The 12,483-nt window shown below is 51.9% G+C and overlaps 2 protein-coding genes across 2 annotated transcripts in view; both read left to right on the forward strand.

Annotated features, from left to right (window-relative positions):
• Positions 1 to 3,642: 3,642 nt before the first annotated feature.
• RAP2B (RAP2B, member of RAS oncogene family) lies at positions 3,643 to 4,749 on the forward strand. The gene has a single exon (XM_030954727.1). The coding sequence runs from the start codon at positions 3,919 to 3,921 to the stop codon at positions 4,468 to 4,470; it is 552 nt and encodes a 183-aa protein (XP_030810587.1). The 5' UTR covers positions 3,643 to 3,918; the 3' UTR covers positions 4,471 to 4,749.
• A 3,211-nt stretch (positions 4,750 to 7,960) lies between these two features.
• The window catches only part of ARHGEF26 (Rho guanine nucleotide exchange factor 26), a 125,731-nt gene continuing 121,208 nt past the window's right edge, over positions 7,961 to 12,483 (forward strand). Inside the window, exon 1 of the mRNA XM_030954627.1 lies at positions 7,961 to 8,018. Within this exon, the coding sequence (XP_030810487.1) occupies positions 7,961 to 8,018 (58 nt within the window). The remainder of the gene's footprint in view (positions 8,019 to 12,483) is intronic.

Raw genomic sequence — 12,483 nt, forward strand, 5'->3', positions numbered from 1 at the left:
AGTATGATTTGTAGCTTTAAAATTCAATTATCACCCTGCCTAGCTGGTATCTGGCAGACCACTGTGATCTCAGAAGTCTCTTTCACAAGAACTTCCCATGTATTAATAACCTTATTCCAACGTGTAGCCACCAACAGGGGCAGAGAACTCTGACTGAAGGCGAGCAGCTCTTGCTGCCCGAGAGCTGCAGATTTCAGACAGGCACACCGTCCCACCTGGCTCTGGCACGTTCTCTGTGTTTCACCAGAGCCCATCTCCCAGACTGCAGCTCAGTTTCACTCACAGAGCCCAGACCCAGCAGCAAACATGAGCAGAAACACAAACATCTCAAACCCACTCCCACAGCAGCCCCTGTTCCTCGGGGACAGCAGAGTCCTCCTGTGCAATCTCTCTAAATAAGCCCAGTGGGACGGGGTCAGGTCCCAGGAGGTGGCACGTCCCTTTGCTAACTCAGCTCTGAGTGTGGCTGTGCCTCTCTGCAGAGAGCTGCTTACAAGGTCCCCTCAGGAACACCAGGAGGTTTGTACCTCCTTTTGTAGCATTAAATCTTCTTGTCACCAGGCACTGACAAACTTTCAGGGTACCCAAACTTTAGATATTGCACCCGTTACTGATCTAAACTACCCTGTTGAGTCTTTGCCTACCAAGTACAATAGATTAAAGCACCCACCAAAGGCACTGCTTGACTTGCACCAAGGATCTCCACCAGCAGCAGCTCAGGACTCGCTCTCTAACTGTGCACACAAATAACCTCAGCCTGTACGAGCAGTTGTACTGAACGAGCAGGGTTACTCAGCACAGTAAAAGCTGGTTACACGTGAAAATAGTGCATGGTGAACTGCTTAGTAACCAAATTTATGCTTTCCAGCTGATTTTTATTTTGGCATTTTTAAGATAGCACCAAATCATCCTGAAATTGTTTTTAAATATGCTTGATCATTTTGAAAATCAAATTAATCAGCCAACTCTGGTGATTATATTTTGCCTAGACCCTGCTGCATTGCCATGCCTTCATGTTGCCCAACTGGAGCGTGTTTCAGGAAAACATTAATTCTTTTCCTGAAAATCTAAACCACTACCATTCCTGAGGCACAACCATCCAATGCAATGGATGCTTCATAATTCAAATATCATGTGCTGCATCCTCTCATGGTTTATTTAACTTCTGCGTCTAAACCCTGAGCCAGGGGTTTTCAAACCTTCCAGCCCACAGATCCCTCAGTGGTCTGTAGCCATGCACCAGAATTCATTTCTGAGAAAACCAGACTTGATTCTTTCAGTTACTTCCCACAGACCCCTCGCACTAACTAATTACCTAGAGCTGGCTGGTAATATGAGAGATTAAATGAATACATGTAGTAGGGCACCGGCACTTGAGAAAGCATATTCCATATTTAAACTCAACAGCACAAAGATCGTTCGTTGCTTTGAACACGATACATTTCCTGCTTCAGAACAACAGCAATTAATAGCAGAGTATAGAATTTAAAAACGGAGAGCAATTTTATTCTGTCACTGAAAAAAAACCACACACCACAATCCAGCAGTGAGTTGGGATTAAATAGATAGGATTAAAACCAACATTACAGCCTGGTCTTTATAAAATTGGCTACTGGCATGTTGAGAGTAAGTGTAATGTGAATAATTCGGATGTGGGGTTGCTACAGAAGTGATGAAGGTAAGCAAGCCCACATCATAGCCAAAACCTGAGCACAAAGCAATAAAATAAGATATTTCTGCAGTGACACTGGGGCCTTTCAGCAATTCTTACAGCTGGTTTTGAAGAGAACTTTGCCAGCCCGTGACTGATTTTGGCTGGCTCACACCAAGCTGGGTGATGTGGTAGCTCTGCTCCCAGAGTACTTCTGGGAGGGGGAATCAGATGGACACTAAAAGGAACAGCAAGAGCAAGTGGAGAAATGACTTGAAAGCTTCCAAGGGAGCTCAGTTATCTGGTTTCCAAAGGATGGCTAAGCAGCCATGGAGAGACAGCTCCCAGAACATGAGGCTGGAAGCACCCAGAGCTCTTCCTCAGCCTTTCCAGGAGCTGCAGTGCTGCTCTGGGAAACCAGGGCCCAGAGCCTGGCACAAGGCAAGGCTTACCTGGGCACTCCAGAACAGAGAGGGGACCAGAGCCCAGCCCGGGGCTGTGCTGGCAGATAAAATACCTGCTGCAGCCCCAGGCTGCCCTGCACAGCAGCCCACAGGCTTTGCAGCGTGTGAGAAGAATGTGCACCTGGTAGGAATCAGGTGGGGCCTGGCAGGGCAGCTCCCCACCTGGGGACACCCAGCTGCCATGGCTGCACCCACAAAGCACACACCAGGCTTCACACACCTCATATTTAACAAAACTGCTCCAACCCCGGCCCGTTCCACTGCAGGGCTGCTGGAACACAGCGTTTCTGCTCCTCAGGAGAGGTTTATTTGCAAAGACTTACACCAGCAGCAGAGCGGTTCCCTTGGAGCTCCAGGGGATCACCAGGGGTGCAGTACTCACCAGAGGATCAGTGACCACAGGGATGAATCCCCACAGCACCTGAATGCTGCAAAAGCAATTCCAGTAGAATTTAGCCTCTGTGGAAATTGTTCAGGAATAAGAGAACATTATTTACAAAACTTATGTCAAATCCTTTAGACTTTGCCTACCCAAGCGCTGTGTTTAGATTAGGCTTGGAAACAAGGTGTGGCAGCAAGAATCTAAATGTCACCATTATGTGAATAAATAGCGAGAATTGTGAAGAACTGAGTAAGATGCAACAGCAAGGACCGGAGGGTGCCGAAACAACTAATGATACTTTCTTGAAAGGAATGTCCAACAGAAAGTCCAGGGGCCGACTCTACAGAGAGCGGCAGCAGCCAGCCCCGTGACTCAGCCCTGCCAGGCCGCGCTGCCGCTCACGGGCCACCGAGCGCAGCAGCACCGGCCCCTGGCACGGCCGCACCTCCCGCCGGAGCCCCGCCGGTCCGACCCGCAGCGCGGGGCTAACCGGCCACGGGGCTGTGCTGGCGGGCAGGGGGCACGGCAAGGCTCCGCAGCCAGCGGGGCGGGCGGGAGCCGCGGGGCACCGCGACCCGGCCCGGCGCGGCACCGGCTGCGCGCGGCGATAGGGCGGGAGGCGCGGGACAGCGGCCCGGGCAGCGCCGATAGCGGGCGGGACACCGGGGTGGGGCACCCGGGCTGCCGGGCACGCCGCCCGGCCCCCGTTCCCGCGCCGCGTGCGGGACCCCGGCGGGAGGGGACGCGCGGCGATCCCGAGCCCGATCCCGGTGCGGAGGGCCCCAGGCAGGAGGGGACGCACGGTGGTCCCGATCCCGATCCCGATCCCGATCCCGATCCCGATCCCGATCCCGATCCCGATCCCGATCCCGATCCCGCCCCGGTCCCGATCCCGCCCCGGTCCCGGTCCCGATCCCGGTCCCCATCCCGATCCCGGCGGCGCGGCCCGGCGCAGGGCGGGGGTCACACACGCGGGGCGGGGCGCGGGCCGCCGCTCTCCGCCGGCAGCCAATGGAGGCAGGCGGCGCCGCGCCGCAGCCAATGGGCGGGGGCGGCCCAAGCGGCGCAGCCAATGGGCGGGGGCGGACCGCACGCCGCAGCCAATGGGCGGGGGCGGCCGCCATGGGCCGCGGCAGCGCTGTCCCGCCCCGCCGCGCCGGGAGCGGGGCCGGTACCGGCAGCGCTGCCGCCCGCTCTCCCTCCGTCCCTCCCTCCGTCCCTCCCTCCTTCTCTTCCTCAGCCCCTTCCTCCTCCTCCTCGGCGCTGCCCGTCACCGGGGCTCTCCCAGCGCCCCTCCGCAAGGCGCGGCCGCCGCTTCCCCGCCCCGGCGCGGGGCCGTCCCCCGTCCCCTCCCTCCCTCCGCCCCGGCCCCGCCCGCCGCGGCAGCCCCGAGCGGGAGGCGGCGGAGGGAGGCGGGAGCCATGCGGGAGTACAAGGTGGTGGTGCTGGGCTCGGGCGGCGTGGGCAAGTCCGCCCTTACCGTGCAGTTCGTGACCGGCTCCTTCATCGAGAAGTATGACCCCACCATCGAGGACTTCTACCGCAAGGAGATCGAGGTGGACTCGTCGCCGTCCGTGCTGGAGATCCTGGACACGGCGGGCACCGAGCAGTTCGCCTCCATGCGGGACCTCTACATCAAGAACGGGCAGGGCTTCATCCTGGTGTACAGCCTGGTGAACCAGCAGAGCTTCCAGGACATCAAGCCCATGCGGGACCAGATCATCCGCGTCAAGAGGTACGAGCGGGTGCCCATGATCCTGGTGGGCAACAAGGTGGACCTGGAGGGCGAGCGCGAGGTCTCCTTCGGGGAGGGCAAGGCGCTGGCCGAGGAGTGGAGCTGCCCCTTCATGGAGACCTCGGCCAAAAACAAAGCGTCTGTGGACGAGCTGTTCGCCGAGATCGTCAGGCAGATGAACTACGCGGCGCAGCCCAACGGGGACGAGCCGTGCTGCGCCTCCTGCGCCATCCTCTGAGGGCGGCGGCGGCCCCGCGCCCCGGCGGGCACGCTCGGGGAGAAAACATCGGCAACAAAACTCATCGTGGTGGAAATGTGGCTTTTCTCGGCATGTACGTTTCGTCCAGTCTCGGTCATGGCATATTTCCTGTCAGTGTCGGCGGCGGGCGCGGGAGCGGCCGGTCCCGCCGCCCGGGGAGCGGAGCCACGCGGGGAACCCGCCCCGGGACAGCGGCGGGGAGCGGGGCCGCACCCCGGGACAGCCCCGGGACAGCGGCGGGGAGCGGGGCCGCACCCCGGGACAGCCCCGGGACAGCGGCGGGGAGCGGGGCCGCACCCCGGGACAGCCCCGGGACAGCCCCGGGACAGCGGCGGGAGGCGCAGCCCCGGACAGCCCCGGACAGCCCCGGACAGCGGCGGGGAGCGGGCCCGCAGCCCCGGGACAGCCCCGGGACAGCGGCGGGGAGCGGGCCCGCAGCCCCGGGACAGCCCCGGGACAGCCCCGGACAGCGGCGGGGAGCGGGCCCGCAGCCCCGCCAGCCCCGGTGCAGCGGGGCCCGTCGCGGCGCGCTGCCCGCGGTCTCTATGCAAGCGGGAGCGGTGCGGGGCCGTCCCGCCCGGAGAGTTGCACATGGAACTGGGACTGTGACCCGATCGGTGCTGCCAGGCTCGGGGCGCCGGGCGGCGCCGCCGATATCCCTGGAATAATGCTCTATTTTGTTTACCTGCTGTATCGGATGGGAGTTTGCAGGAGAGTGGTAGCGTGGTGGTTTTTCTCCTGGTTTTGTTTTTTGGTTTTTTTTTTTAATCAGCTGTGAAAATGTTACAAATCTGCACAATTGTTTAGGTGTGCGTGTGTGTGTGATTTCGTTGTGGTTTTGGTTTTTCCTTGGGGGGAGGGCGGTGGTGCTTTTTTTGCCGGGGGGTTTGGATTTGGGTTGGAATATCTGATTTTGATGACTAGCTCTCTCAAGTGCAAAGACTTCCCATGAGTGATGCAGGGCCAACAGCAGCCCTGTGTCTGTAGAGTGCCTTCAAAACTCAGCTGTTCCAGCCGGTGCCAACCTGTGAAAGCTCCACAGAATCCCATTATCTACTACTCCAAAAACTACTTAACAGTTTCCTTGCAGTAATCACACCGAGCAAGCCAGGACAAAAGGGCCTTTTGTTAGTGGAATTTATTTCTTATTTCCATCTGAGCCTTTTAACTGTTATTTCCATGTCTTGCAAGTTTGGGCTTCATTTACTTCAAATTTACAAGAATTTAGCCTTTTGGGATTTTTGGGTGGGGGGGCTTTTTTTTATTTTTTGGTTCTATTTCCCATTGATTTTATTGTGGGATGTGCCTCCAGCCAGCAAAGAAGGAAATCTTATCGTTGTGATGTACCTGGAAAATTCTAACAACTGTCATTTTAATTGCAGACATGCATTGAAGAGATGTCTATCCATTTGAAGAATTTTAATACAAATGCTGTTTTTTAGAAAACAACTTTGTGCATTGTTATGTATCACATGAAACACCGACTTTCACACAGGCTCTTAATCCAGATTTATATCTCAGCAGCAGTGAAAGGTGGAGGGGTCGATTTAGCTGAGAACAGTGGTGGAAAAAAGGCAAACCACAAGATTGCTGTTTTACCTGATATTTAGTCATTTTTGATGCAGGTTTTTGCTTGTATTCGGGTCCTGGCCCAGTGTGCTGCCAAGCTGTGGGGAGGAGGCTGTGCTCAGAGGCAGCTTTAAGAAGGTAGTGTGGGTTTGCTGCAACAGGCCCTGTAAGATTTGGCCCTTTTTCCTCCTGGAAGCAGCGTGGTTTATTGGGGTGAAGTTCTACAGGTCAATTATTTATGAAATTCAAACTTTTAGTCTCATTGCATTATCACTTCAAAGCTACAAACCAGCCCTTTTTGTTTTCCGCTTTGCGGAGGGGCTGGGGTGGGAGGAGACCCGTGCCTCCGGCCAGCTGGAAGGTGCAAGGAGCTTCTTCACCTGTCCTCTCCCTCTCTTTGCCCCTTCTTTCAAGGTGTGCACACAAAACCTGCAGCAGCTCTCTTTTTCCTTCTCCCCCCTGTCCCAAGAATGTTGAAATTATCTTAGATCTCAAAAACAAAGGTTGAACGGGGTTTTTGATCGGGCCAACTGAAAGTGCCTGCCATGATTCCTCTGTGGTTCTGGTGATTTCTCCTGTTTTAAGCAGGAAAGCTTTGTGCCCCAGCCCTGGGGGAGCAGTGTCAGTTTGATGCCCCTGCTGCCTGGGCTCTCCCTCTGATCAACACATCGATTTACCCCCGTTTTTAAGTGAAACTTGAAAACCACATTGCAGCTCATCTTCCAGGAATTCCTAAAAGTTCATTAGAAGCCAGAGGACTCCCATGCTGGGGAGACAGGGGAATAACACTGACAGAAGGGGTTTCTTTTAACCCCAGACCTGCATTGAGAGCCAAGGGAGCTTGACTGCTGCCACATCTGCAGCTTACAAACTGCATGTCTGATGTTGAAAAAATAAATTTACATCTCAGTTACTGCCATGGTTCAATTTTGCCTTAAATTCAATGGGAATGTACAGTTTTCAGCACCCACCAGGCCTCGATCAGTGCATTGGCAGCAGCTTGACCTGGTTGATAAAGGCAGTATTTATTGTGCCCTCCAGGAGCCAGCAGACCCCTCACCTTCCCCAGTGCCTGAGCTGGGCTTGAGGAATACAGCAAAAGCAGCACACAAAGTCCAGCTCTGCTGAGCCTGGCAGGGCAGCTGGGGGCAGCCAGCTGAGCTCTGTGCTGTGCTGGCCCTTCCTGTGGTACATTCTGCTTTTGGCCAAAAAGGTGCGTTTGTTACAGAGTGAAGCATTCAAGCAGCCATGGCACTGTCTGAGCGGGGTTTTGAATGTATTTAGGCATTCCATGTTCTCTGTGACTGGAGAGGACAGTACAAAGGGTAGAGCTCAGCAGTCTGATCTTCCAAATACTCTGAAGTGTTTTGGTGCTTGTTAAACGTGGGCCTTGTCTATAAAAAGTCTGATAAAAATCATCCTGCTTTAACTTGACTGAGTGATGAAAGCTATATTAGCTTCGACACTTGAGGGAAATGTTGTATCAATATAAAGGTACTCTTTATTCCTTTTCCCTGTGGGAATATGTTACACCCGTGTCAACACAGAGGTGGTATATCACTCTTTTCACAGTGAGAATTGCAAATATTTACTTGTTTTGGAAGAAAAATTACATTCCCAGCCAAAATACTTCCTGACATCGCAGAAATTGTGTAAACAAGGCCTTGGTTTAAGGCTGGTCTTGTGACCACATATTTTGCTGTACATAATGATTGTATTTTTGAAAACCCGAGCGTGTTCTGTTGCAAGAGAGCGTGCCTGGCGCTGTGACTGTATCTGTGCCCTGTGCCCAGCCCCAAGCCAGGGCTGCTGCTCAGCGTGGTGCTCAGGATGGACCTCGTGCTGCTCTGTGCCTCTGGATCCTGCTGGTGCTGCTCCTCTCCAAAGAATGTACGGCAAGATGTTTGCAAAGGGCATTTTCAATAAAGGGCAGCTGGCTCTTTATGGCTTCCTCACGGGTACTCATTGTGTGCAGGTGTTCTTCGGGGTCAGGTTTCCTCCAGCAGTGACAAAATGCAGAAAGCTGCATGTTCTTTCAGAGTTTTGTGCTGAAGGTGCGTGGATGGCTCCCAGGAGGCGGATGGGAACCAGCTGGAGCCCTGCTGCCGTGGGAGGCTCTGTCCTGGCCAGGTTTGTACCTGGTCTACAACCCAGGTGCTCCTCTGAGCAGCCCTCGCTGCACCCCTGGGCAGGGCTGTTCATGTTCTGCTGAGAGCTGAGACCTGCTCCACAGGCAAACGTGTGTGAGCTCAGTTCCAAGGGGAAATGGTTTAAATACTGATATTCACAGCTTACAGCCTGGTCCTACAGTGTGTACTGCAGCCTCGTGCAAAATGTGTGTGTCACAGGCTCCCCTTCCTGTCACATTGCTGCAGCAGGGTTTGAGAATCTCTTTTTGCAGGAATCCCGCGTCTGCCCAAACTGCAGAACTTGGTGTTACAGTCTTTGGTAACTGTGTGTGCAGCAGATGAGAGGGGTTTGAGAGCAAACTTTCAGTGCGGAAAGCAAAAGATATTCAAGTGAGTTGTAGTGATGAGAAATGCAGTGCCAGTGTGTTGCTGGGGCTGCATGTGTTGGGGTTTTGGGCTTTTTTTGTTGATTTTGTGTTTTAATTTGTGTAGAGTTTGTTAGTCTGCCATCAAAAATCCTGCTGTGTTTCCCAAGGAAGAGTCAGCGTGTGTGTGAGAGAGATCTGACTTCACTGGGGCTGGAATAGATTCCTTCCCTTTCCACAGATGATCTCACCTCAGTGACCTCAGTTCTGGAGCATTCCTTATGGGACAGTCCTTATGGGACAGTCCTTGTGGTGCTGAAGGAGCCCCACAGAACCTGGCCAATGATGATGATGGGCAGAGATGTTCCTGCAGAAAGCTCCAGAACAGCCATTGCTTTTTCTCTGTGGCTGTTTTAAATTTCTGCAGGGTACAACAGCTCCAGCCAACGCCAGGGCTGCTTTGCTGCTGTCCATGCCAGAGGTGCATATTGTGCATAAAGCAAGCTCAAACCCTTATACTGCACTATCCAGCCAGTCCCAGATCCTACCTAAACCACTGTAAAATTAGAAGTCAGTTAACCATTGCAAGTCATCCAAGTTAAAATATTGAAAGCAGCTGTTCTGTAGTGACTCTATTTTTCATTTTGGCAGTCTTGGGTCTTTTGGAGGTTTGGGTGAAGAGCAGACTGATCAAGAAGCCATAGCTTTGTTTTGTAGTCACTGACACAGAGAGATTTTTAGGAAAATGGTGCCTGAGATGTAACTTCAGCTGCAAGGATTTAAACCCCATTTATTTCTACAAAGTTCTCTAAGTGAACCTTATAAAAAGTGCTTAGTTAAAAGATTTGATGTCCAGGTACAGACAGATCCCAGACGTTTCTCCTCTGCTTGACAGACCAAGAGTCATTGTGCAAAAAATGCTGCAGCAATGAGACTGGACAGAATATCAATAAATTGCTACAGCTTTTGCCTTTTGATACAACCGTGTTGATTTGTTACACTGGGGTGAAAGGGGATGTTACAGGCTGCTTTTGAGGGTGGTTGTAAATGGACCTCTGGGGAAAATGAGTCTGAAATCGCAGCTGGCTGTTCTTCCCTCTGAATCAGGTGTTGCAAAAGGTACAGGTCAGTATTTATAGCAGATGTCCCTGCCCAGTTTCTCATCTGTGGGTGTGTTCATCTAATTCTTTGTTTCTATAGTGTTCCTACAGTTATCCCAATTTCAGCAATCCAGGGGCCACGTCTTGTATCCACTCTGTCCAGAGAGGTAGCTTGAAAGGGAAATAGCTGCAGATATTTCAAAAGCACTTTCTGTAGAAGCATAAAATAGGTACACTTTGGAGATCAAAAGTGCATGTTTCTGTGGTCCTGAAGAGCACAAAATGTGTCCTGAAGAGCACAAAATGTGCCTTGTGTCTAACTGCCTCTGCTGGGTGGTGGTGCCTTCCCCAGCCACGCTGCCCTGGGCTGCTGGGGGGAGCTGGGGCAGGGGCAGCAGCTTGGGACTGATGGGATCCAGGCTGGGCAGGCTGGGCATCGCTGGGAGGGCTCTGGGAGGGCTCTGGGAGGGCTCTGGGCTGTGGGCTGGAAGCAGGACACAGTGCCAGGTTCCCCACGTGGCTTTGTGGCAGGGCAGGGAGCAGGATGTCTTGCTGGGAGCTGGGCTCCATTCTTCTGGTTTGGGTATAAAACATCCTTTTTTTTTTTTTTTTTTTTGTGTGTGTGTGTGTGTGTGTGTGTGTGTGTGTGTGTGTGTGTGTGTGTGTTAGGGATTTACTGGGGTTTTTTCCCCTTCCTTACATTGCTAAGCAGATTCAAAAGTGCAAAAACCATTTGTACAACGTGTGTTCTCCACCAGGGATGAGTTTGGTGCTTAGACTGAGCTCCCCTACACCGCTAATCACCAAAATCTCTTTTAAGCTGTGTGGAACTCTACAGTGATGATTGTTGCAATGTGACTCAGGGGACTTGGGAGCCGTGTGTGCTGAAAAATGAGATTAGTGTTAATTTTATCCCCTGAATGAACTACAGCAGTATCACGGACCCCCATTTCATATGGGGAGTTGGCTGCCAAGTTTACTGATGATTACCAAAGTTAAGATGAAAGCATGCTAACAAAGTGCTTGAGTCATTGAGTTTCTGTTTGCAATCTGATTTCCCTTCTTTCTGGGATACTCTGCTGCATCCCAGATTGGCTGGCTATTTTCTGCTGGGTTTCTTGTTTCAAATGTTATGTTTGTTTTAGTGTGGGTTTTGCTGTCCCTTTGGTTGTTGGATCTTTTGGTTTCTCCTTTAATTAAAGGAAAAAATAGAGAAGAGATTCACATCTGAGTTGCTGTGTAGCACAGGGTGCACAGATTCCAGAAACACATGCCATGTCTCCACATAGTTTTGCAATAAAGTTTAAGGAGAACACTGTATGTTGAAGGTATTTCTAAGGCCTGGACTCTCAGCAGAGAAACCACTTGGAAAAGATTATTTCCAAAAGAACTGGGTCAGCCTGGAGTGAATTAGAGTTCACAGATACTGAGGCATTTATTCCCTTACAGTATTACTGTACTGCAGCCTCTGCAGTGACAGTTACAGATTGCTGAGCATAAATATTTATGCACATGTACAAACTTGTATCTGGTATCCACAATTTGGGAAACATCCACATTTTTCTACTTCTAGCATAGAAAATAAGGAACTGTGCCTGCACTCACTGACTATCAGAGCAGTAGCATAGAAACTGAGGTGTGTGTTTATTTAGCCAATTATAAGCACCTAAAAAGAGTTTTCTGGGTTCTCTTCAAGCACTTGTGACCTGGCACAGATTAGTTCAGCATTGCTAAACCAGAAGGTCCCCATGGTGATTAAAGGTGAGGCCTTGACCTGTCTGACCCGTCTGGTTTGCAGCAGCTCTGTCTGCGAGGGAAACCAGGCTTGTGTCACCTGTGTGCCTTGGGGACAGGGAGCCAAACCTGTGTGAGGAGCTGCTGAGCCCAGGGATAGATATTGCTGTGCTCCCTGGGAGGCTGGGCTGCTCAGTGTGCACCTGGTGTTCCAGCTGTGGCCAGGCACCAGTCACCACCCGGGCTTTCAGCACTGTAGTTAATTAACAGCAATTAACTGATGAGGAACTGGAGTTCACTGGAAAACATGTTTGTGCATACTCATGTGGAGACATAAACTGTGTTATTCCAGGATAGAAACACACCTAAGCAAATGTGTTTGGTGTCCCCCGTGCCAACAATAGAATTGTTAATATAAATTTGTGACTGAAGTTCTCTTTGTGCACTGACTTAACACTGTTTGAATTTGAACTTGACATATTCTCTGATTCTGTGGATGTGTGTCCCTAATTCTCCATTCTTTTGTAACCCCACTGAAATCAGAGCTTTATTTAAGCAAATTTAACCGCAGCCTGAATTTAACTATTTCACATGCACCTAATAGTGTGATTATTTTTTAAAAGATGTAGTTTCATTATAAAAGAAAGCCTTCCTTCCCCTATGGCTCTAGCTGAATTCTCCCCTGTCTATAGTATAAACTTTAATTTATTTATCCCCCTTTCTATGGGTGATTTTACCCTGAGGTGACACTGGGCTTATGTAAATTGTGAATCTATCTTGAAATGTCAACAGGTGTAATATAAATTTTTTTTTCATATGGCTGTTCAAAAGGCAGGGATGCTGTGGAGCAGCAGTAGTGGCCAGCCAGGAGGAGAAGGGTTTGGGGCTGTGTGCCCTGAGAGGGCTGCATGGCAGAGCCCAGAGGGGCCTGGTGGGAAGAGCAGCCCCAGGAACATCCCAGCAGTTGGAGCAGGGATGGAGGGTACAGCCCCAGGAACATCCCAGCAGATCAGAGCAGGGATGGAGGGTACAGCCCCAGGAACATCCCAGCAGTTGGAGCAGGGATGGAGGCTGCAGCCCCAGGAACATCCCAGC

The sequence above is a fragment of the Camarhynchus parvulus genome, chromosome 9 (assembly GCF_901933205.1).
Source record: "Camarhynchus parvulus chromosome 9, STF_HiC, whole genome shotgun sequence".
Lineage (NCBI taxonomy): Eukaryota > Metazoa > Chordata > Aves > Passeriformes > Thraupidae > Camarhynchus > Camarhynchus parvulus.